At 43.5% G+C, this 25,640-nt stretch overlaps 1 protein-coding gene across 1 annotated transcript; it reads right to left on the bottom strand.

Annotated features, from left to right (window-relative positions):
• Positions 1-2,909: 2,909 nt before the first annotated feature.
• LOC139368385 (snurportin 1) lies at positions 2,910-25,484 on the bottom strand. The gene is made up of 9 exons (XM_071107188.1): positions 25,374-25,484; positions 15,672-15,842; positions 10,176-10,353; positions 9,763-9,867; positions 5,484-5,580; positions 4,981-5,078; positions 4,731-4,808; positions 4,348-4,428; positions 2,910-3,956 (listed from the first exon to the last, which is right to left on the bottom strand). Exons 2-9 carry the CDS (start codon positions 15,827-15,829, stop codon positions 3,612-3,614), a joined length of 1,140 nt encoding a protein of 379 aa, XP_070963289.1. The 5' UTR covers positions 15,830-15,842; positions 25,374-25,484; the 3' UTR covers positions 2,910-3,611.
• Between the last annotated feature and the right edge of the window lie 156 nt (positions 25,485-25,640).

Below are 25,640 nucleotides of genomic sequence, written 5' to 3'. Positions count from 1 at the left end.
ACCAGACTCTGAGTGGTGGCCAGTCCTCTTCTGGCTGTACCGGGTGGAGATTATAAGAGTACATGGCCATTAAGGCCAGATCATTCTTCAAGATCTTCAGACGTTCATAGATGACCAGCAGGGTCAAATAATAATCCCAGTGGTTGTAGAGGGTGCAACAGGTCAGCACCTCAGGAATAAATGTCAGTTGGCTTTTCATAGTCGAGCATTCAGAGGTTGAGACAGCAGGTGCAGTAGAGCAGGAGAGAGAGGGAGAGGGTCAAAAACAGCCAGGAGTCGTCAGGCCAGGTAGTCCTGAGGCATGGTCCTAGGGCTCAGGTCCTCCGGGAGGGGAGAGATGGGAGAATTAGAGGGAGCATACTAAAGTTCACACAGGACACCAGATAAGACAAGAGAATTACACCAGATAGGACAGAATGACCCTAGGCACCGGTACATAGACTATTGCAGTATAGATACTGGAGAATGAGACAGGGGGGTAGCGGGGGACACTGTGGGCCCCGTCTGACGATTCCCCCCGTACAGGGTTAACCAGGCAGGATATAAACCACGCCCACTTTGCCAAAGCACAGCCCCACACCACTAGAGGGATGTCAACAGACCACCAACTTACTACCCTGAGCGAAGGCTGAGTATAGCCCACGAAGACCTCCCCGACTGCACGAGCTCGAGGGGGCGCAAAACCGGACAGGAAGACCACGTCAGTGACTCAACCCACTCATATCAAGTATAGCAAAAAGCAGCCTGACACGACGTGACCCACCCCTCCTAGGGAGAGAACTAGTGGGAGAGAACTAGTGAGCCAGCCCCTGTAATAGGGTTAGAGGCAGATAATCGCAGTGGAGAGAGGGTAGCCGGCCAGGCACAGACAGCCAGGGAGGTTTGTCACTCCAGTGCCTTGCCGTTCACCTTCGCACCCCTGGGCCAGACTACACTCAATCATAGGACCTATTGAAGAGATGAGTCTTCAGTAAAGACTTAAAAGTCGAGACAGGAGTGGAATGTAATAGGAACACCTTCCTAATATTGAGTTGCATGCATCTTTCGTACTGTCAGCAGTGAGCGTCTGAGTAAGGCTGCAGAGGTTGTGTTCCCAGTCTCACCACACGTAGATAGGCACACACCTCCTTCCTGTTGACAGGCTCTTTCCACACAACTCAACTCTGTCCCCCACAGTTACTCAAATGTCACCATGCATACTGGGGCGTCAGAGGGAAGATGCTAATTAAGCCATTTTGTCTTAATGAAATTAGTCACATTCCAGAGCTGTCTGTATAACTGTTTTCCACAACACAAAATGTGGTCTTCAACGAGGTGCAGAGGGCCACAGTGAAAATTGGTTATATATTTCCTTGATGTCAATTTGCAAAAAATATTTACTAGCTGGACAGTCAAGAAACTGTATGAATATACAGTGCCTTCAGAAAGTATTCATACTCTGACTTATTCCACATTTTGTTGTTACAGCCTTAATTCAAAATGTATAAAAAAATATAAAAAAATAAGTCTCACCCAAGCTACACAATACAGCATAATGACAAAGTGAAAACATGTTTAGACATTTTTGCAAAATTATAGAAAATGAAATACAGAAATCTCTTTTACAGTATTCACACCCACGAGTCAATACATGTCAGAATCACATTTGGCAGCGATACAGACGTGAGTCTTTCTGGGTAATTCTCTTAGCACTTTGCACACCGGAATTATACAATATTTGCACATTATTATTTTCAAAATTCCTCAAGAGCTGTCAAATTGGTTGTTGATCATTGCTAGACAATCATTTTCAAGTCTTACTATAGATTTCCAAGCAAATTTAAGTCAAAACTGTAAATCGGCCACTCAGGAACATTCAATATCTTCTTGGTAAGCAACTAGTCTAGATTTGGCCTTGCGTTTTAGATTGTCCTGCTGAAAGGTGAATTCTTCTCCCAGTATTTGGTGGAAAGCAGACCAGGTTTTTAGCTCTGTTCCATTTCTTTTTTATCCAGAAACTCCCCAGTTCTTAACGATTGCATGCATACCCATAACATGATGCAGCCACCACTATGCTTGAAAATATGGCGAGTGGCATGTTTTGCAATATTCTTATTCTGTACAGGCTTCCTTCTTCTTACTCTGTAATTTAGGTTAGTCTTGTGGAGTAACTACAATGTTGTTGATCCATCCTCAGTTTTCTCCTATGACATCCATTTTTACTCATGTACCAATAAGTGCCCTTATTTGCGAGGCATTGGAAAACCTCCATGTTCTTTGTGGTTGAATCTGTGTTTGAAATTCACTGCTCGACTGAGGGACCTCACAGATAATTATATGCGTGTGGTACAGAAATTAGGTAGTCATTCAAAATCATATTAAACACTATTATTGCACACAGAGTGAGTCCGTGTGACTTGTTAAGCACATTTTACTCCTGAACTTATTTAGGCTTGCCATAACAATGGGGATGAATACTTATTGGCTCAAGACGTCAGCTTTTCATTTGTAATTAATTTGTAAAAAAATTCAAAAAACATAATTACGCTGGCCTACACACAATATGGGGTATTGTGTGTAGGTCAGTGACAAAATAAATCTCAATTTAATTCATTTTTATTTCAGGCGTACAACATTTGGAAAAAGTCAAGGGGTGTGAATACTTTCTGAAGGAACTGTAGGTCCATTATAATTTCTACACAGTTTCGATTTGGTTTTAGTAATTTTAAAGTATATTGAGTTCACCCCCCCCCCCCTAAAAATTCACAGGCTGTATGTTTGACACCCCTGCTCTATAGCTTTTTAAGCAGTTGATGTTAGATTTCAATCAAAATAACTGAATTCATCTTGATTTAGCTTAATGATTCCCATCTATCCATGGTCAATGCCTAATCATTCTTACCTCTTGAATAAAAGTCTGAGAACAAAAATTGAAAAGTCAATTAAAACAATTTAATAAACATACACTTAAAATAATCAGATTAATCAACTTTTGCATTTGTTACACATCTGGCCATGACAGACGCTGTCAATTTAGGTCTAAAGGGCCTGTGTAACCAACTGTGTTATTTATTGAACCTCTGAAAGTGCAATGACGTATAGTTGTCCATTCACAAGGCCTGGCAAAATGAGCAGAAGAACAGTGTTCATTTCAGCAACACTAAAGTAAGTTGCCCAGCCCCAGTGGTCTCTCAATGGAAAAATATAATTCAAAGTGTTTTTTAATCTAGGAATGCGTTTAATCTAGGTCCTGGAAACCGGCTTCTTTAACAGGGCCCTTGCATTTTACATAGTCTAAACCACTGCATTACACTAACTAGCACAGTGTAATGAAAATGTGGATACAGCTCTGGTGAACCAAGCGATGCCTGAACTCAGGGCGCTCCAAATGAAGCACAGTGACTAACTTGCTATTTCATTGAACTCCCTCTCATTAAATACCTCGCAATGTAACTGTCCAAAAAAAACTCCCCACAACGTAGTCTGAAGTTTTTTGTAATTTGTCTTTCTGGCATGGCGAGCAGCAAAGCATTACAATATTATTGGTTAGCAGAACAGAGTTAGCCTTTAGCAGCTAGCCAACTGAGTTAGCCTTTAGTGGCTAGCTAACTGAGTTGGCCTTCAGTGGCTAGCTAACTCGTGCTCTTCTCTGAGGTCTCCATGCGAGATTCCTTCAGCGGTCTGCTGCGGGGTGAGGTGGCGGCGTCGCCATCTCCCTTTTCCTGGTCGGGGGTGGATAGGTGCTCCAGCTCGTAGCGGCCGTTCAGGTCCCCTGGCCGGACATGGTCGGAGGTCTTCTTGTGCTCCCGGATCTGGGCCAGCTGGTGGCCGGCATACTCGGGCTTGGCGGTGAGGGGCCCCAACGGGACCTCCATGCCCAGGATATCGACGACCATGTAGGGCCGCAGCCAACCCACCAGAGGGGTGCTGCCGGGGGTGTAGTGGGTCTGCCGGTGGTAAAACAGAAGTCCGTCCACCTGAGGACACACAGAATCCACTCAGTTTGGGCTTGTTACAACTGCCTCATCATGCCCCCAGAGAGCAGTCTCACCTTTAACCTCAATGGTGGTGGGCTGAGCAGCAAAACAGACTCTAGACAAGTCAATGAGGTTGAGAGAGGTTCTATTGGGAGCTATAAGTTGAGAGATGGCGCATTGAACCGGGAAACCCAGACTAGCAATGTGTGTTCATTCTATGAAGTAGACTTCATTCTTTCCCAAGAGTGTCGAGAAGCAAACAGAGGAGATTCACTCTACTGAAGAATCACAGACTGTTCTGCCCCTTTTACAGACTACAAGTAGAATCACAGATGTACTATAGGACTAAATAGCTGCATTTGAAGTAGTATGCAGTTGTAGTTGTTCTTACATTGAAGTTGTACTCTGTTGCAAGTGCTTGCTGAATGGCTTCCGTTGAGCAGGCAGTGCTTTGAAGACTCACAAACTTGAACTATGGAGAAAAAACCCCCAGCAATAACCATATTGTCAGACAGCACACAGGCCACAGTTAATTGATCATCTAATGACAATATGACTATCTTTCCACAATCTCACGAGTACACTTTCTTTCAGTTTAATACACCAAAAGAAACTGCATGTGTTGGCGGTCATGGTCAAATCAAAATAAACATGGAAAAGGATGTGACTTCTTTGGTCCTTTTTTTATTTATACTTTTTTTGTGTGCCTCTAATCATCCTCATTTGGACTAAATTGAAAAGGTTTATATATTTATTATTGTGTATTGCTCTTACAGGGTTCCTCTTGGCAATGTCAGCCATGCCATCCGTCTCCTGGACTTTCGACTGGAGCCAGTAGAACCGGAACTCTGTCTGTTGATGGAAAAACAAACGCCATCAACAAAGCTATCACTAAAATCCCCAAATGACTGATGAATTGGTCAACATGGCAAAAAGAGCACATCTGTATCCCAGACACTAGTACTACAGCACTGTAATTCCACTGGAACTTCAATGCTTTGCTAATCAATCTGTGTGTGCTTACTGGACAGTCGTACACTGGATGGCCCCTCCAACACATGACATCCAGGATGAAGTAGGTCCGCTCCACCTCACTGTAGATACAGTCCAGGATGGTGTAATCTGCACACAGACCGAACATTAGCACTACCATGTGTGGTCATATATTTTTTGCATGGATGCAGTTTGCAAGGACAGTGGTAGAATAGATGGGATGGGTCTTTTTTGGGTTCCATTTTGATTCCTATCCCCTCCTAGCTCCAAACCGTCTGGGTGTTCACAGATCTGAAAGTATTGGATAGGTTAAGTAATAATGGTGGATGCTCTGCTTTGCCCATTGGTCTAATTGGAGCCATCACTATATTGATAAGATAAGATAGTACTTTAATAATCTTCAAAAGGGAAAATTTGATTGCACCAGCCAATACGTTCAAAACCAAACCCCCACCCAGTCCAGTTAAATCTGTGAACCCTGACGGGGTGGAGGAACTGGAAGCTACAGATTGAAATGGGATCAGGCCCACGTACCTTTTCCCATTGCTGAGTTGTGTCTGTTCCCTCCAGGCAACAGAGAAGGGAAGCGGTTCACACAGTAGCCACTTTTGGTGTATGCTGCAGTGGACCCCTTCAAAATGGTGGGAAACAGAGACGTGAGAACTTTTTCATTGTTATTTCAGTCAAATCAAACTAGACTAGCAATGTGTGTTCATTCTATGAAGTACACTTCATTCTTTCCCAAGAGTGTCGAGAAGCAAACAGAGGAGATTCACTCTACTGAAGAATCACAGACTGTTCTGCCCCTTTTACAGACTACAAGTAGAATCACAGATGTACTATAGGACTAAATAGCTGCATTTGAAGTAGTATGCAGGCTCTGGAGAGCCCTGCTGTTGCGGGTGGTGTAATTGTCGTTACTGTACAGTGATACAGCCCAACAGGATGCTTTCAATTGTGCATCTGTAAACATTTGTGAGGGTTTTAGGTACCACGCCAAATTTCTTCAGCCTGCTGAGTTTGAAGAGGCACTGCTGCACATTCCTCAAACTTTGTGTGTGAACCATTTCAGTTTGTCAGTGATGTGTATGCCGAGGAACTTGAAGCTTTCCACATTCACTGCAGTCCCATCTATATGTGGATGGGGGGGTGCTCCCTCTGCTGTTTCCTGAAGTCAACGATCAGCTCCTTTGTTTTGTTGACGTTGGGTGAGGTTATTTTCCTGGCACCACACTCCCAGGGGGCCCTCACCTCCTCCCTGTAGGCTGTCTCGTCATTGTTGGTGATCAGGCCTACTACTGTTGTGTTGGAGGCGTGTGTGGCCACGCAGTCATGAGTGAGAAGGGTGTAAAGGAGGGGGCTGAGCACGCATCCTTGTGGGGCCCCAGCATTGAGGATCAGCGAAGTGGAGGTGTTGTTTCCTACCTTCACCACCTGGGGGCGGCCCGTCAGGAAGTCCAGGACCCAGTCACACATGGCAGTGTTCAGACCTTTGGCCTCGAGCTTAATGATGAGCTTGGAGGGTACTATGGTGTTGAATGCTGAGCTATAGTCAATGAACAGCATTCTTACATACACTACCGTTCAAAAGTGTGGGGTCACTTAGAAATGTCCTTGTTTTTTAAAAGAAGCGCACATTTTTTTGTCCATTAAAATAACATCAAATTGATCAGAAATACAGTGTAGACGCTACACTGTTAAATTTTGTAAATGACTATTGTAGCTGGAAACGGCAGATTTTTTATGGAATATCTATATAGGTGTACAGAGGCCCATTATCAGCAACCATTACTGCTGTGTTCCAATGGCACTTTTAGACTTTTTTTAGACTTTCCAATGGCACTTTTAGACGTAGGGATGCCACCCGTTAGATAAAATGCCGAACGTTTCCGTATTTCACCGAAACAAACGTTTTGTTTTCGGAATTATAGCTGATTTGATAGAGCAGTCTGACTGAGCAGCAGCAGGCCCGTAATCATTCATTCAAACAGCACTTTCCTGCGTTTTGCCGGCAGCTCTTCGCAAGCACAGCGTTGTTTATGTAACCAATGTGAAATGGCTAGCTAGTTAGCTGGGTGTTTGCCAATTCTGTTTCAAACGTCAGTCGCTTTTAGATTTGGAGTAGTTATTCCCTTTGCGCTGCAAGGGCCGCGGCTTTTGTGGAGCGATGGGTAACGATGCTTCGAGTGTGGCTGTTGTCGATGTGTTCCTGGTTCGAGCCCAGGTAGGGGCGAGGAGAGGGACGGAAGCTATACTGTTACACTGGCAATACTATAGTGCCTATAAGAACATCCAATAGTCAAAGGTATATGAAATACAAATGGTATAGAGAGAAATAGTCCTAGAAATACTATATTAACTACAACCTAAAATCTCTTACCAAGGAATATTGAAGTCTCATGTTAAAAGGAACCACCAACTTTCATATGTTCTCATGTTCTGATCAAGGAACTTAAACGTTAGCTTTCTTACATGGCACACATTTTTACATGGCACATATTACTTTCTTCTCCAACACTTTGTTTTTGCATTATTTAAACCAAATTGAACATGTTTCATTATTTATTTAAGGCTACATTTATTTTATTGATGTTTTATATTAAGTTAAAATAAGTGTTAATTCAGTATTGTTCTAATTGTCATTATTACAAAAAAATATATAAAAAAATATTCTGATTAATCGGTATTGGCTTTTTTGGTCCTCCAATAAAATCGGTATCGGCGTTGAAAAATCATAACCGGTCGACCTCTAGTACACACACTATATATTCCGGTCTGACATTGCTCGTACAACTATAAAAAAATATATCCAAATACATCAGGATAATATGTGTATTGTTCATTTTATTTTCTTGCTAGGTTCTACTGCACTTTTGGGAACTAGAAACACATTGCAGGCATCTGCAATAACGTGCAAATCTGTGTTTGTGACCAACAAACTTCGATTTCTATTTATTTCCGATGCAAGGTGATTTGTAAATTAGGCAGTCTCGACTTGCCTTCACACATGCCCATTGACGCATGCTTTTCTTTGACTTTTTAAAGTAAAACAAAGCTGCTATAGACCACTAAGTGTTAACAGTCAGTACCTGGATAACATATGTGAAATGCTTGATAATGTATGTGATATCAACAGAGGTATATTTTTGGGGTGATTTAAATATTGACTGGCTTGCATCAGGCTGCCCACTCAAGAGAAAGCTTCAAACTGTAACCGGTTTCAGGTTATCAAATCAGGGTAGTTAAAAATAGCACAGGAATAAAAATCATCAACATATATTGATCACATCTTTACTAATGCTACAGAAATGTATTTGAAAGCAGTATCCAAATCCATCGAAATGTAGTGATCACAATATAGTAGCCATATCTAGGAAAACAAAAGTTCCAAAGGCTGGGCCTAATATAGTCTATAAGAGGAAATACAAGAGGTTCTGTAGTGCCCGGATTAGTGTCCCGCTCCTTTTAAAGCGGCAGCTCTAGCCTTTAGCTCGGTGCGGATGTTGCCTGTAATTCATGGCTTCAGGTTGGGATATATATGTAGTCACTGTGGGGACAACGTCGTCGATGCACTTATTGATAAAGCCGGTGACTGAGGTGGTACACTCCTCAATGCCATTGGATGAATCCCGGCACAACTGTCATGGTCAAAACATATTGATACAATAGTAGCTAAGGATGGGGAGAAGTCTACCCATAATTAAGCGCTGCACTGTCAAGGCAAGTCCTACAGTTTTGTGGCCCCTGGACTAATGTTTAACTGTGTGGTCAGGTGCCACAAAGAGAGACTTAGGAAAATTACAATTGGCGCAGAACAGGGCAGCACGGCTGGCCCTTGCATGTACACAGAGAGCTAACAATAATATGCATGTCAATATCTCCTGGCTCAAAGTGGAGGAGAGACTGACTTCATCACTACTTTGTGAGAGGTACTTACATGTTGAATGCACCGAGCTGTCTGTTTGAACTACTGGCGCACAGCTCGGACACCCATCCATACTCCACAAGACATGCAACCAGAGGTCTCTTCACAGTCCAAGTCCAGAACAGACTATTGAGGCGCTCAGTACTACATAGAGCCATGACTACATTGAACTCTATTCAACAGCAAGTAACTCACGCAAACAGTCAAATTAGATTTAAAAAACATGGAACAGCAGTGACTGTGAAGCAACACAAACATAGGCACAGACGCATGCATACAAACACACAATAACATACGCACTATACACATTCATTTTGTTTTGTAGATATGTGGTAGTAGAATACGGACCTTACGGAACACACTTAATATGTTGTGAAATCTGTTGTGAATGTACTGTAATGTTTTTTTAACAAGTGACGCAGCGGCCACTGCTTGGCAGTGCTAGAGGCTTCACTACAGACCCGGGTTTGATCCCGGGCTGTATCACAACCGGCCGTGATCGGCTGACCCATAGGGCGGCACACAATTGGCCCAGCGGCGTCCGGGTTAGGGGCAGGCTTTACTTGGCTAATCGCGCTCTAGCGAATCCTTGTGGCGGGCCGGGGTCCTGCAAGCTGACCTCGTCAGTTGACAGGCGTTTCCTCTGACACATTGGTGCAGCTGGATTCCGGGTTAAGGGGACAGGCGTTAATGAAGAGCGGGTTGGCAGGTCATGTTTTTGGAGGACACATAACTCGACCTTCGATCGAAATTGGGGAGAAAATAAATAAATGTATAACTGCCTTAAATTTTGCTGGACCCCATGAAGAGGAGCTTTTGTCAGCAGCTAATGGAGATACATAATAAATACAAATGTGACATGTAAGGGAACCACTGATTGGTCCTTACCTTGGAGGCGACGATGAGAGAGCGCTTCCCCACGGGACAGACCACCATGAGCCAATCAGTATCCAGTTCCTGAGGGATGTCCACTAGCCACTCTGACAGCATGAGCTGGACAGGAAGAGAAACCTTACTTCCAGTTACATTACTAGGATTCCTGTGATTTATTTTGACTGAATTACAGAGTTTAGTACACAATTACATTTTCTGTAAAATACCTTTTCAAATCATAAAATCAGTACTATGTCATAAAACTGTTTCTGTCCAGCCTAACTGCTTTAACCAGTTCATTTAAAGGGATGTGTATATTTCAGAAACAAATACGATGTATAAATACTGGCAGAAGGAAAATGCTACCTTGGCAAGTCATGTGCTCTCTTCTTGGTAAAATAATGCATTGTCAGAAATATTGCTCTGACCTGGTTGGCATAGTACTTTGGCAACTTCTTCCTCTCAATCTCCATCCCATCATCCTCTGCATCCTTCTCCTGTTGTTCCTCCTTTCTGTCCACTTCCACTGCTTCCTCATCACTATCTGCCCCTGTCCAGTCCCCATCAGCCAGACGGCGTGCATGGTTCACATAATTCAGCCTTTTCCTAAAGACAAGAAAGCACACATGAAGTCAAGGGGAAATGGAAACGTAATTAGTAATGATGTCCGTTTCTCTCCGGTGGTGTTGGCAAATTGCATATAGTGCCATTCGAAGGTATTCAGACCCCTTGGATTTCTTCAATTGATTGGTGTTACAAAATGGGATTAAAATGGACTTGTCATTTTTTTGTAAAATATCTACACTAATGTCAAAGTGGTAATAAAATCTATTTAAAAAAATAAAGATTCATAAATCTGCTGCCTCCCTCAATCTCAAATGTTGCAGCTATAGAACTTTGAGGATCTAAGGACCCAAGCAAAAGCTTTCCAGTCTCCTGAGGGGGAATAGGCATTGTCGTTTCCTCTTCGTGACTATCTTGGTGTGTTTGGACCATGACAGTTTGTTGGTGATGTGGACCCCAAGGAACATGAAGCGCTCAACCTACTCCACTACAGCCCCGTCAATGTGAATGGGGGTGTGTTCGGTGCTCCTTTTCCTGTAGTACACGACCAGGTCCTTTGTCTTGATCACGTTGAGGGAGAGGTTGTTGTCATGCCACCACACTGCCAGTTCTCTGACCTCCTCCCTATAGGCTGTGTTATCGTTGTCGGTGATCAGGCCTACCACTGTCGTGTCGTCAGCAAACTTTATGTTGGAGCCCTGCTTAACCACGCAGTCATGGGAGGGGCCTCCGTGTTGAGGATCAGCGTGGCGGATGTATTGCCTACCCTTACCACCTCGGAGCTGCCCGTTAGAAAGTCCAGGCTCCAGTAGCAGAGTCCCAGGGTCCTTAGCTTAGTGCAGGCACCACCAAGCTTGAAAATAAGGTGGCAGTTACTAAGCGATGTGTTGTGTTGGATTTGCTCCAAACATAGGGCTTTGTATTTAGGCCAAAACATGTATCCCTTTGCCATGTTTTTTCCCCCCAGTATTACTTTAGTGCTGTTGCATACAAGATGCATGTATTGGAATAATTTTTTAGATTTGTCTTCTTTTCACTCTGTCATTCAGGTTATTATTATGGAGTCACTACAATGTTGTTGATCCATCTTCAGTTCTGTCTCATCACAACCATGGAGTTCACCAATGGCCTCATGTCAATATCCCTGAGCAGTTTCATTCCTGCCATGCAGCTCAGTTCAGAAGAACGACTATCTTTGAGGTATCTGGGTGATATAATACAATGCACAGCATAATTTTTTAACTAGACCATGCATAGAGGGATAGTCAATGTCTGATTTGTTATTGTTGCCAATCACGGCCCTTTTTTAAAAAAAGGCTTTGAAAAGCTTCCTGGTCTTTGTAGTTGACTTGACTAAGGGATGTTACAGATGCTGTATGTATCGGGACAGAATATTTCTTCCACTTCGATGTTAGAGTATTTTGTGTATATTGTTAACAAAAAAAGACAAATCCATTTTTATCCCACGTAACAAAATTTGAACAAATCCATGGTGTCTGAATATTTTTACAAGGCGCTGTATTAATTAGGTGACTTGTTAAGCTAGCTATAAATATAAAACAGATTTGGTTCCAACAGCCCCGGACCCAACTCATTGTAATGCCCCCACCCTATGGTCCAACTAGCAATTTATATCAGTCCGAATGGTGCTCCCGACAGCACACAAAGAAAGGGGCAGAGCCTTGAGGCAGGAATTGTATCAGTGAGTCGGCTAAGCATACTGTAGGCCTATTATATGGACTGGAATTACGCACCTCTTTCAAACCATGAAGCTGGGAGAGAACACACAATGATGATGGTTCATTGTTTTGTGCATAACAGTGATTTAATAGGCAAATAAGAGTACAGGGCCTACTGAAATAGATGAATGGGTCTGTCAACTGAGCCAGAAATACAAAAAAAAGAAAAAAAGAAATGCACCTCTAAAAAGGCCAACATTGGAATAATATTTGAAAATAGTTGCTTTAAAATGTGCTTAAATAATTGTCCCACATGGTAAAGGTGATATGTGCATTGGCTATAGTCTCATGTGCACACCGATGCTGACATGAGGGAGGCAGCAGAAAATGAATCCAAACTTTACTTTCAATTACATTGTAATTACATGGGCTAAACACCAGTCAGATTTCACAAATATAATGTAGGATGTCAACGTTTTCAACAGCCAAAGTCACAATAATAGCCATATTAGCAACCCATGCTAGTTGATGCATCTTTAGCGCTACCCTCCAAATGATTCTCTGTCATATGAAACCACTGGCATGTGCAGTGCGCATCGGAACAGTGTTTTCCTGCTACTTGCATTTTGGTACATTTGTGCTTATAATGTGAAGAAATAATAGTTTATCAACATTTTAAGCTAAGTGTTCAGATCTCTTCCATCAGTCCCATACGTTTTAACATTTTGGGATTGACAGTGGTTGTTGAACTTTGTAACCATCATCCCAGAAAGGTCCCAGAGTTGATTTGAACGTCCCAGATTGTGTTTGCGGGACCCCCTTAATTTCGAGCACTTATGCAACCGCAATGTCAATCAGATAGTGAATTCTGAAAATATTCAGACCCCTTGACTTAACATTTTGTTACATTACAGCCTTATTCAAAAATGTATTAAATTGTTACCCCCTCCTCAAATCTACACACAACACCCCCATAATGACATAGCAAAAACAGGTTTTTAGACATGTTTAAATAAATAAATAAAAACTGAAATGTTACATACAGTACGGGTCAAAAGTTGACAAAACTACTCATTCAAGGGTTTTTATTTTTTACTATTTTCTACATTGTAGAATAGTGAAGACATCAAAACTATGAAATAACACATTGAATCATGTGGTAAGCAAAAAAAGTGTTTGAGATTCTTCAAAGTAGCAATCCTTTGCCTTGACAGCTTTGCACACTCTTGGCATTCTCTCAACCAGCTTCATGAGGTAGTCACCTGGAATGCATTTCCCATAACAGGTGTACCTTGTTAAAAGTTAATTTGTGGGATTTCTTTCCTTCTTAATGCTTTTGAGCCAATCAATTTGTGTTGTGATATGGTAGGGTTGGAATGCTTTTCCAAAAGTATTGAAGGAGTTCCCACATATGCTGAGCACTTGTTACCTGCTTTTCCTTCACTCTGCGGTCCAACTCAACCCAAATAAGAATATTTTGAAGATAAATACACAACGCAGGGGATGAGAGGACAAGGATTAACAAGCAATAGGAGTTGGTTTTCAGTTCAACATCTGTTAAGGATCTGTGGGATGTCAGTCATGACAGAGCTACGTGGGCCACGTTTTCATTGGTCTGTACATTGAGTCTGGAGTGGGATACTTATTTGGCCATTGGCCAAGTTGTCCTGCAATGACTTCTGAATGGCCAACCCCAGGCTAGGGTGGGGGGTTAAGTGGCATCCTGACCTTTGTTCTGTGGAGAAATACTGAAGGACAGGGAAGACTGAACATCTACTTTTCAGCATAGTACCTATGATTTGTCCTGCTCAAATACATTTCTCCCCCTGATTTGCTTTGGGGTCTGTGTTATTGATGAATAACCTCAGATGCTACTACAAATCATCTCAATTGGGTTGAGGTCAGGGGAATGTGGAGGACAGTTTATCTGATGCAGGACTTCATCACACTCTTTCTTGGTGAAATAGCCCTTACACAGCCTGGAAGTATGTTGGGTTATTGTCCTGTTGAAAAACAAAATTATAGTCCCTCTAAGCGTAAACCAGATGGGATGGCGTATCACTGCAGAATGCTGTTGTTGCCATACTGGTTAAGTGTGCCTTGAATTCTAAATAAATCACAGACAGTGTCACCAGCAAAGCACCTCTACAACATCACATCTCCTCCTCTATGCTTCACAGGGGGAACCACACATGCGAAGATCATCCGTTCACCTACTCTGTGTCTCACAAAGACACGGTGGTTGGAACCAAAACTGTTACATTTGATCTCAGACCAAAGGACATATTTCCACCAGTCTAATGTCCATTGCTCGTGTTTCTTGGCCCAAGCAAGTCTCTTCTTATTGGTGTCCTTTAGTAGTGGTTTCTTTGCAGCAATTCAACCATGAAAGCCTGATTCACACAGTCTCCTCTGAACAGTTGATGTTGAGATGTGTCCGTTACTTGAACTCTGTAAAGCATTTATTTGGGCTGAAATTTTAGATGCTGGTAACGCTAATGAATTTATCCTCTGCAACAGAGAACTCTGGGTCTTCCTTTCCTGTGGCGGTCCTCATGAGACCCAGTTTAATAGTAGCGCTTGATGGTTTTTGCGACTGCACTTGAAGAAACTTTCAAAGTTTTTGAAATTTACCGGATTGACTGTCGTTTTTCTTTGCTTATTTGAGCTGATCTTACCATAATATGGCACTCATACTGCCAAACATACCCTCGTAAAACTGACTATCCTACCGATCCTTGACTTCAGAGATGTCATTTACAAAATAGCCTCCAACACTACTCAGCAAATTGGATGCAGTCTATCAGTGCCATCAGTTTTGTCACCAAAGCCCCATATACTACCCACCACTGCGACCTGTAAGCTCTCGTTGGCTGGTCCTCGATAGATATTCGTCACCAAACCCACTGGCTCCAGGTCATCTATAAGTCTTTGCTAGGTAAAGCTCCGCCTTATCTCAGCTCACTGGTCACCATAGCAACACCCACCCGTAGCTCCAGCAGGTATATTTCACTGGTCATCCCCAAAGGCAACACATACTTTGGCCACCATTCCTTCCAGTTTTCTGCTGCCAATTACTGGGACGAATTGAGAAAAAAAAATCTAACAGTACACTTCAAGTGACCCTCGTTCAAGATGGCCTTACTTCTGCATTACACAAATGAATAACCTCAACCAATTTCTAAAGACCGTTGACATCCAGTGGAAGCGATAGGAACTGAAAGGATCTGGATTCCAAATGAAAACCCATTGAAAAGAGAGTGACCTCAAAAAAAATAAAATCTGAATGGTTTGTCCTCTGGGTTTGTCCTCTGGGTTTCGCCTGCTAAATAAGTTCTGTTATACTCACAGACATGATTCAAACAGTTTTAGAAAGTTCAGAGTGTTTTCTATCCAAATCCAAATAATATGCACCTTATCTTCTGGGGATGAGTAGCAGGCAGTTGAATTTGGGCATGCATTTCACCCGGACGTGACAATACTGCCCCCTGTCACGAAGTTGTTAACAGCTACAGCGCTTCAGTCAGATATATTCATTAGCAGCTAGCAATAAGCCATCTGTTGAAAACCACATAGCCTATTAGAGGGCAGGATGAAGCTGCCCACATCCATATGAAGTTCCTAGGGGCTAATAGGCCAAGTTGTGTATGGACTTAGCCTGTAATTGGTTAGGGAACTAACGTTTTCTGCAGATCTAGAAAGCGCCGTCGTCGTTCGCTTTGCTCCAAAACGCTGAACTTGGTCTTGTACTGGGCCATCCGTGGGTGGGGGGCCGCTGTGCTGTTGGCCTCCTTCGAGACGGCGAAGCTGGCCGAGAGAGCTTGGGTGAGGTCATCCATGGTGATGGTGAGCCTGGAAATACACACAAAGGCATGAGTTAGGAGGTGTATGGTGAGCTCAGCTGACTCTTGATATATCAAGGAGCCACTTCTACTAGAGCACAATATGGAGCTGACAGAGCTACACAACTCAAACAGGACGTTAATGCAAGTTGAATGATCAATATGCCAAAATCGTTAGCTAATTTGCTATAGTGCATATAGTGTCACCACCCCAGGCAATTTGGCATGTACCTCTTCCCATCACAAGCTATTTGCACATCTAATACAAGCTCTCTGTGGAAGTCAATCAATTATATGCTATATGAAGTCAGTGGGGGTGCAATGTTTGGAACCTTACAAGGATAGATGTAGTAAAGAGGTCAATGAAACACACCGTGGCTGATAGGATGCCCTGGCAACACTACACCCCTGCAGTCTGCTGCACCAAACGAGCAATTCATGCCTACTCTTTTGCCAGTGCAACATTTGATTATGCAGAAATGAGAGACCATATGTATGGCCATTTTAGGAAAATCACCACCCGCCAACCCCTCTTCTCACACTTCTGCTACTCTCTGTTCATCATATATGCAAAGTCACTTTAACGATACCTACAGTGGGGAGAACAAGTATTTGATAACCTGCAAAATCGGCAGTGTTTCCTACTTACAAAGCATGTAGAGGTCTATCATTTTTATCATAGGTACACTTCAACTGTGAGAGACGGAATCTAAAACAAAAATCCAGAAAAATCACATTGTATGATTTAAGTAATTCATTTGCATTTAATTCCTCTATGTTTTAACACCCAATTAAAATTAAACACTGTCAATTCATAAGGATTTGTATGACCCTTATTTTATAGAAATGGACAGAGCCCAGTCTTAAAGTCAAACAGCAGCTTTTATTCACGAGAGTACTGCTCCTTACACATTTTACCACAGGTTATAAACTGAAAATGACGTCAGCGTTTTCTAAATGTTCCGTCTCTTCTTGACACTGGTAGAAAGGCTCTATAGTTCTCTAGCCTTCCCACCTCGCCTAGAGCCAAGGTCAGCCAGTATAGATAAGCATTCTACCCAGTCTGGCGATATAGTTAATTTTTAGGATTAAAAAGAAAATTCATACATATACAGTAACATTTTTTTATTTATTTGCGGCTGGCTTCCGGGTTGGATGCGCGCTGTGTTAAGAAGCAGTGCGGCCGGTTTGGGTTGTGTATCGGAGGACGCATGACTTTCAACCTTCGTCTTTCCCGAGCCCGTACGGGAGTTGTAGCGATGAGACAAGATAGTAGCTACTACAACAATTGGATACCACGAAATTGGGGAGAAAAAGGGGTAAAAAAAAAGAGAATGAAACGACTGAACAACGAAATTTAACTGTGCTAGAATGCTTAAAACGGCCGCAATTTGTTTCATATCGGTTATCGGTATCGTTTCTTTTGGCAAGGAAAATATCGGATATCGGTCAAAAATGTCATATCGGTGCATCACTAGTTGCAATATCAATATTCCTGAACCGCCCTGTTGATATTATGTACCCAAGTGAGTCGACACAAGGCAATTGACTCATGAACGTTCACGCCTGATATTACTCCCAATTGCCCTTATACTATGCTCTATGTGATCCAAGATGGCGTAGCAGTCAGACGTCTTTGTCCTGTCGTGTCCCTTGTATATATCGTTTTTTAAACATATTTTTCTTCGCATATCTTTTAAAATATTTTGCTAAACCTCAACATCTAAATACTCTCCTGCAACCCGCCTCATCCAATGTAGCATGGATCTGCTTTTTTTTCTTCTAAAGTATGTATATTTACTTCGGATCTGGAATCCCTCAACTGAAGCTAGCCAGCTAACTACCAGCTATCAGTCAGCAAACCATTGCAAGCGGTCATCAGCTAACCTTCAGCTCGAATAGCTCTCGCCAGTTCGAACAACGTAACTCTAACCAGAGCATAACGAACCTATTATTTTTATCCCCCGATTCCCACCACAAACTGAACATTTTCATCTGGATTTTCACAACTAGCTACTCGCAACCCCGGATGACTACTCCTGGCTAGCGTTTCCATCCACTTAGCTTGAAGCTAGCCCGGCCAGAGCTCCTGTGCTACCACCGAAGCATAGTCCTGGGCTACAATATCCGGACCCCTTCTACAGCCGGTACGGGGCATGGAACCCCGCAGATCCCCTACGACTGGAATACCGACATAATCTGCCCGAGGACTCCAACAGGCCCCTCAGGTGCGACGCCCGCTGAAGGCCCATTATGCTAACCAGCTAGGCCTGCTAGCTACCTAGAGCTACTTGGAACACTACTTATTCCACGACTGGTCTATCGACGTCACCGCATGAAGAGGCAAAAACAGACTTAACCCCATCGCAACGTCCCCCAAAGGCTAACTTTCTAGCCCCTATCTGTTTGCTTGCTAACCCGGCCTGCTAACTGCTAGCCTGCACCGGTCTACTAACTGCTAGCTTGTTTAGCCCCGGTCTACTAACTGCTAGCTTGTTTAGCCCCGGTCTGCTAACTGCTAGCTTGTTTAGCCCCGGCCTACTAACTGTAAGCAGGCCTGTGCTAACAAGCTAACTGTCTGAATCGCCGTGTCCCCAGCCAGCCCAACCACTCACTCACTGGACCCATATTTATTTTCAATCTCTTTTCAATTTTTTATTTGATTATACCTTCCGGTAACCTGCCTCACCCAATGTGATACGGAATCGCTATTATTTTTAAGTTTAGAATACATTCAAGAACCTCCAGAAGCTAACCAGCTAATTAGCTACAAGCTGTTTAGTCATTGTTAGCCACTGCTAGCGGCTTTTACGTTCTGCACAGCCAGCCCTGTTTCTAGCCTGGATAATACTCGCCAGTCTACCAGTATCGAACTGTCTCTCCACAACCACGCCGGATTCCTGCCGTAATCCCTGGACCACTACTTCTGATCTTCACAGCTAGCTTGCACCCAGCACCGAAGCTATCCCTGAGGCCCACCTCCTGGCCTACTCAGCTGTTCACCCGAACCCCACTCATACACGGCTAGAGCCCAATACTCCACCGGATCCTTGCTGGAAACTCTGGACCTTGGCTAACGCCACTAACACGAAGCTAGCACCAGTTAGCCGTGAGCCAGGCACATCTCCCTGCTAATAAACTAAATTCTACAATACCTCTTTCGCCATCTGGCTTGGATTCTCTGTCGACACGGCCCCCCGCCGCACCACCACGACTGGTCTGCCGACGAATACTCCATCCGCTGTGCTTTCAACCGGCCTCCGTCTGAGCAGACCACCCTACCACCCCCGGGCTACTAACTTTAAACGCTGTGTCGCCCGCATGCTAGCGTAGTGGCGGCTTCCCTGTTCCATCTACTGCTGCCCCCTGGACACTAGGATCACTTGGCTACATAGCTGATGCTTGCTGGACTGGCCATTAATCACGGTACTCCATTCTGTTTATTTATGTTTTATCTGTCGGCCCCAGACGCGAACTCAGGCTCTGTGTGTAGTTAATCCGACCCTCTCATCGCCATTTTACCTGCTGTTGTTGTGTTAGCTGACTAGCTGTTGTTGTCTCACCTGTTTTTTTTTAGCAAACTCTCCCAATCAAGACCTGCGATTACTTTATGCCTTGCTGTTTGCCTCTCTCAAATATCAATATGCCTTGTATACTGTTGTTCAGGTTAGTTATCGTTGTTTTAGTTTACAATGGAGCCCCTAGTTCCCCTCCTCACACCTCGGATACCTCCTTTGTCCCACCTCCCACACATGCGGTGACCTCACTCATTATAACCAGCATGTCCAGAGATACAACATCTTTTATCATCACCCAGTGCCTGGGCTTACCTCCGCTGTACCCGCACCCCACCATACCCATCTGCACATTATGCCCTGAATATATTCTACCACGCCCATAAATCTGCTCCTTTTATTCCTTGTACCCAACGCTCTAGGTGACCAGTTTTGATAGCCTTTAGCCACACCCTCATCCTACTCCTCCTCTGTTCCTCGGGTGATGTGGAGGTAAACCCAGGTCCTGCATGTCCCCAGGCACCCTCATTTGTTGACTTCTGTGATCGAAAAAGCCTTGGTTTCATGCATGTCAACATCAGAAGCCTCCTCCCTAAGTTTGTTTTACTCACTGCTTTAGTACACTCTGCCAACCCTGATGTCCTTGCCGTGTCTGAATCCTGGTTTAGATTTCCATACCCAACTATAACACTTTCCGTCAAGATAGACCTGCCAAAGGGGGAGGAGTTGCAATCTACTGCAGAGATTGCAGGCTAAGTAATGTCATACTTTCCAGGTCCATACCCAAACAGTTGGAACTTCCAATTGTAAAAATGTATCTCTCTAGAAATAAGTCTCTCACTGTTGCCGCCTGCTACCGACCCCCTCAGCTCCCAGCTGTGCCCTGGACACCATCTGTGAATTGATCGCCCCCCATCTAGTTTCTAAGTTTGTTCTGTTAGGTGACCTAAACTGGGATATGCTTAACACCCCAGCATTCCTACAATCTAAGCTAGATGCCCTCAATCTCACACAAATCATCAAGGAACCCACCAGGTACAACCCTAAATCCATAAACATGGGCACCCTAATTGACATTATCCTGACCAACTTGCCCTCCAAATACACCTCTGCTGTCTTCAATCAGGATCTCAGCGATCACTGCCTCATTGCCTGTATCCGCTACGGGTCCGCGGTCAAACGACCACCCCTCATCACTGTCAAACGCTCCCTAAAACACTTCTGCGAGCAGGCCTTTCTAATCGACCTGGACCGGGTATCCTGGAAGGATATTGACCTCATCCTGTAAATTGAGGATGCCTGGTCATTCTTTAAAAGTAACTTCCCACCATCTTAGATAAGCATGCTCTGTTCAAAAAATGCAGAACTAAGAACAGATATAACCCTTGGTTCACTCCAGACCTGACTGCCCTCGACCAGCACAAAAACATCAAGTGGCGGACTGCAATAGCATCGAATAGTCCCCGCGATATGCAACTGTTCAGGGAAGTCAGGAACCAATACACGCAGTCAGTGAGGAAAGCAAATGCCAGCTTTTTCAAGCAGAAATTTGCTTCCTGCAACACAAACTCCAAAAAGTTCTGGGACACTATAAAGTCCATGGAGAACAAGAGCACCTCCTCCCAGCTGCCCACTGCACTGAGGCTAGGTAACACGGTCACCACCGATAAATCCATGATAATCGAAAACTTCAACAAGCATTTCTCAACGGCTGGCCATGCCTTCCTCCTGGCTACTCCAACCTCGGCTACATATTCGTCGCCCGACCCACTGGCTCCAGGTCATCTACAAGTCTATGCTAGGTAAAGCTCTGCCTTATCTCAGTTCACTGGTCACGATGGCAACACCCACCCGTAGCACGCGCTCCAGCAGGTGTATCTCACTGATCATCCCTAAAGCCAAAACCTCATTTGGCCGCCTTTCCTTCCAGTTCTCTGCTGCCTACGACTGGAACGAATTGCAAAAATATCTGAAGTTGGAGACTTATCTCCCTCACCAACTTTTAACATCTGCTATCTGAGCAGCTAACCGATCGCTGCAGCTGTACATCGGTAAATAGACCACACAATTTACCTACCTCATCCCCATACTGTTTTTATTTATTTACTTTTCTGCTCTTTGCACACCAGTATCTCTACCTGAACATGTTCATCTGATCATTTATCACTCCAGTGTTAATCTGCTAAATTGTAATTATTCACTCCTATGGCCTATTTATTGCCTACCTCCTCATGCCTTTTGCACACAATGTATATAGATGATTTTTTCCCCCCTACTATGTTATTGACTTGTTTATTGTTTACTCCATGTGTAACTGTGTTGTCTGTTCACACTGCTTTGCTTTATCTTGGCCAGGTCGCAGTTGCAAATGAGAACTTGTTCTCAACTAGGCTACCTGATTAAATAAAAGGTGAAATAATACAATTAAAAATCTATATTTCCTTCTTGTGATTTTAACACATACAGGTAGACGAGAGGCAATCCCTGATATGCAGAGGACCAATTACACTGATTAGAAGCACCTGGACTCTGCTCACGTGTTTCCTATAAATGTTGTTTCTGATTGTAATATTTAAACCGGATAGCATACGTGTAGGTGCTCGGAAAGAGACTGAGGAAGCATGGAGAGGTAGCCAGTAGGCTAAGGAACAGAAGTTGGGTTTTGGAGAAATGGCATCAGTGAGTGCTTTGCAAGCAATGCGGCGGATGAAGGCGCGGAAAGAGCGTGGTGAATGGATAGACATTGTTATGGACAGTGAGGAAGAACAGCCAAGTGAAGTGGGAAGATGTGTGTTGAGGAAAAATGGCATAAGACATGATAAAGAGGAATCTGGACCAGTAGTAGTACATTTTTGCAGAAAGTGGAGCCTTGCCTTTATGTGGATCCATTTGTGGTTTCAGGGTGGGTAAGAAAGGAGTTGGGTGTAGTTGAATCAGTGAAGGTAACCTGTAGTGGAATTGTGATATTTGTTTGTGTTACTTCTGACCAGCGGGAGAAGGCACTTTGTGTCAAGCAACTTGGGTCAAGATCTGTTTCTTGCTTTGCTCTTATGAATAGGGCACCATTGAAAGGAGTGATTTCTGGGGTAGCGTTAAGTGCAGAGGTGGAGCAATTGAAGTTGAAAAATCTGGGTGTTTGCGATGCCCGCCGTTTGGTTCGACAGACCCAGTGGGGAGCGTGCTGAACCAGAAGAGTCATTGTCAGTTCTTATGAGTTTTGAGTCAGTCTCTACCAGACAAAATCATGTAATGTTAGGATACATCCGTTCTCCTGTTAAAGCTTTTGTGGAGAATCCACCGCGCTGTTTCAGATGCAATGTTTATGGTCATGCTGCAGCAGTGTGAAGAGGGAAATTCAAAGATGTGGGAAGTGTGCAGGAGGGCATGGGACAGAGGATTGTAAAGTTTCGGTGGATAAAGTTGTCAATTTTAGGGGTGCTCATGTTGCTGGAGATCAGAAATGTCCGGTGCAATTGAGGCAGATTGAAATGGCAAAGGTCAGAGTAGTGCAGAGGGTGTCATATCCTGAGGCAGTGAAGAAAGTGCAGGAGGATGGGTCAAGGATGAGGGATCCTGAGAGGATCCCAGTGAATAGTAGATTTGTGCCAGTTCCGAGGGATAGGGTACAGAGTGAGTTATGCTTCAGTAAGGTTGGCTTCTTAGTGTTCATTGCAATGGTTATCAACTGTACTGCAGAAGTGGAAACTAAATCACAGGAAATAGATGTTATGATGGCAGCTGCAGGTAAGTATTTGGGTACACAAGATTTGACTTCAGATGAGTTACAGGATGTGTTGAAGGGTGGTGTGCTGACCTCCCAGGCTGTTAGTAGTGGGTTGTTAATGAGTTTAGGTGGAAACTGCAGAGAAGTACCTGGGTGTATGAGATTTTACTGTTGAAGAGTTTATGGGGTGGTAATTTATACGTTTATGAAATAGTGGTATATAGGTGTAGGGTTAGTTGGTGGTACAATTTTAGGAACAGGAATAATGAAGATAATTTAATACAGGTAGGCCATTACTGGCCTCAATTTAGTACAATAGGAGGCGGTGTATGCACCTTTAAGTTGAATGCGATCCCCTGACCCAATCCCAAAGAAGAAGATTTGAACTGCTGCTCTTAATATACCTCAGTGGCCTGATTGAGGAGAGGATGGATGAAGGTTCAAAAATGGCAGCATCCATGGAAATGTTGCCTGAATCTGAAAGTGCGGCAAGTGAAGTGCGTGACAATGAAAGGAAAATTGAGAAATCAAAGAATGGGACAAAATTAGCAAAAGTTAGTGTAAGACAAAGATCGTTCCAATAAAGCCTTTTCAGTTGGACTGCGTTTTTTGGACAAGAAGATTCATTTGGGAGGTACATTTGTACTATCAAGGACCGTGAAGAGAGCAGTGGGAAAGGTGGATTCAATCAAAGTGACTAGAAGTGGTCTTGTTTTGGTTAATTATGGAGATGAAGAATAGATGCATGCACTGGATCTAGCAAAATTGCCCATGTCGGAAGAAACCTGTATTCATCTTCGGAGCAGGACCCTGCCAAAGGAGTTATATCTGGAGTGTCGTTAGAGCTAGATGACGAGTCCCTTTTTACTAAAGTCCCAGGAGTGGTCAGTGCATGTTGCCTGACCCTTATGGTATATGGAAAGAAGGATAAAAGACTATCGATGATATTGTTGATTGATACTATTGTTGTTTGTTTCCTTGATACAATGTTTCAATATTCTCAGAGCCACTTTGTTGATAAATGCTTCAATATTTGCATGTTTCTCTTTTTAGACATTTAACCTTTATTTTACAAGGCAAGTCAGTTAAGAACAAATTCTAAATTACAATGACGGCCTACTCCGGCTAAACCCTGACGACGCTGGGCCAATTGTGCACCGCCCTATGGAACTCCCAATCACAGCCAGATGTGATACAGCAAGGATTTGAACCAGGTACTAGTGACGCTCTTGCAGTGAGATGCTGTGCCACTCTGGAGCCCAATCAGACGTTTCCCCACCACTTTCAATGTACTATTTAGCCTTGTGTGACTACACTTTCCTCCCGTCTCTCTCGGCCTGAGGACCTTCCTGCCCCCACCTTATCCTGGATGTTATACAGATGTCTTCCCTTACTCTCCCTGTTCCACAACTCTTGACACTTATTTTTAACCACTGTTCCTTCCCTGGAGAATAATGCAGACAAGCAAATGCAAAAATAAGCTAAGAACACACATTGCTCTGCATTGAGGTTTTTGAGAATTTGACTACCCGTAAAACAGGGTTGACAAGGTGACATGTAAAGGGGCCTTAGCTCTCCTGGTTTAGCGGAACTGACGCCACTGCGCTCAACCATTAATAAACCCTGCCTATTTCTACAATTTATCTTAAAATCTCATGTTAAACCAAACCACAACGTTAACTTTATGACTAACCCTAAACTTTCATTAAAGGCCCAAAAGTAATTTGTTTCCATTACGATATAGCCAATTTTGACTTTGTGGCTGAGCTAGCTCAACTCTGTGTTGTCTGTTCACACTGCTATGCTTTATCTTGGCCAGGTCGCAGTTGCAAATGAGAACTTGTTCTCAACTAGCCTACCTAGTTAAATAAAGGTGAAATAAAAAAATAAATAAAATAGCTAGACGTAGGACCCGGGTTGCAGACCTGGGGCTGCCATGGGAATAATTCATGTCCTGGATACGTTTGTTTCCAACGTTACTTCTATGTTCTGTAACGTTGCTCACTGCATGTCATAATTTCGTGCGCGACGACTGGGTGATGTAAATTGTAACAACTGAGAGGGTGTCAGTCAGTGTCACATTGTATCAACTTGACAAGAAACAGCGAGCTGGACCAAATGGATACGCATTAGCAGCTAACGTTAGCTGTTGTAGCTAGCTACATCCACCGCAGCATTCATTCAAATACTTTTAGCTGGCTGGTTGCCTTGCATTTAAATTCTTCACATTTGTGCGATCTGTTGTTAAAATAAATAAACCGACTAGCTAAGTGGTTAGCTAGCTAGCCAGATTGTAAACTACCTTGACGAAGAACGAGGCAGGCGGGCTGAGATGTCACGTTTCTCCTGCCAGCAGCTTGTTTTGTTGGCCAAGCAAAATACTTCCCGGAGTCGGGTATTGTTCCAGGTCCTTTCTTCTACTGGGAGATTTATATAGCGGTTGGCAACCAACTTTAAGGTGTATTACCGCCACCAACTGGACTGGAGTGTAGACCAGAGACATTGAAGGTCTAAATCCTACCCAATAATAAATGCAACATCCCCTGAAGATTTCCCTTGCAGTTCACTT

The sequence above is a fragment of the Oncorhynchus clarkii genome, chromosome 2 (genome assembly GCF_045791955.1).
Source record: "Oncorhynchus clarkii lewisi isolate Uvic-CL-2024 chromosome 2, UVic_Ocla_1.0, whole genome shotgun sequence".
NCBI classification, from domain to species: Eukaryota; Metazoa; Chordata; class Actinopteri; order Salmoniformes; family Salmonidae; genus Oncorhynchus; species Oncorhynchus clarkii.
Note: the sequence above shows the minus strand (reverse complement) of the source record. Positions and strands in the feature narration are given on the sequence as shown.

Bases quoted from the DNA above. Each gene is read 5' to 3' on its own strand.
- LOC139368385 (XM_071107188.1), bottom strand. From the start codon at position 15,829: ATGGATGACCTCACCCAAGCTCTCTCGGCCAGCTTCGCCGTCTCGAAG. The intron at 10,354-15,671 runs GTTAGTTCCCTA...TCTTGTCTTTAG, and splicing joins TTTCTAGATCTGCAGAAAAC to GAAAAGGCTGAATTATGTGA. The intron at 4,429-4,730 runs GTAAGAGCAATA...TTTTCTCCATAG, and splicing joins ACATTGCCAAGAGGAACCCT to TTCAAGTTTGTGAGTCTTCA.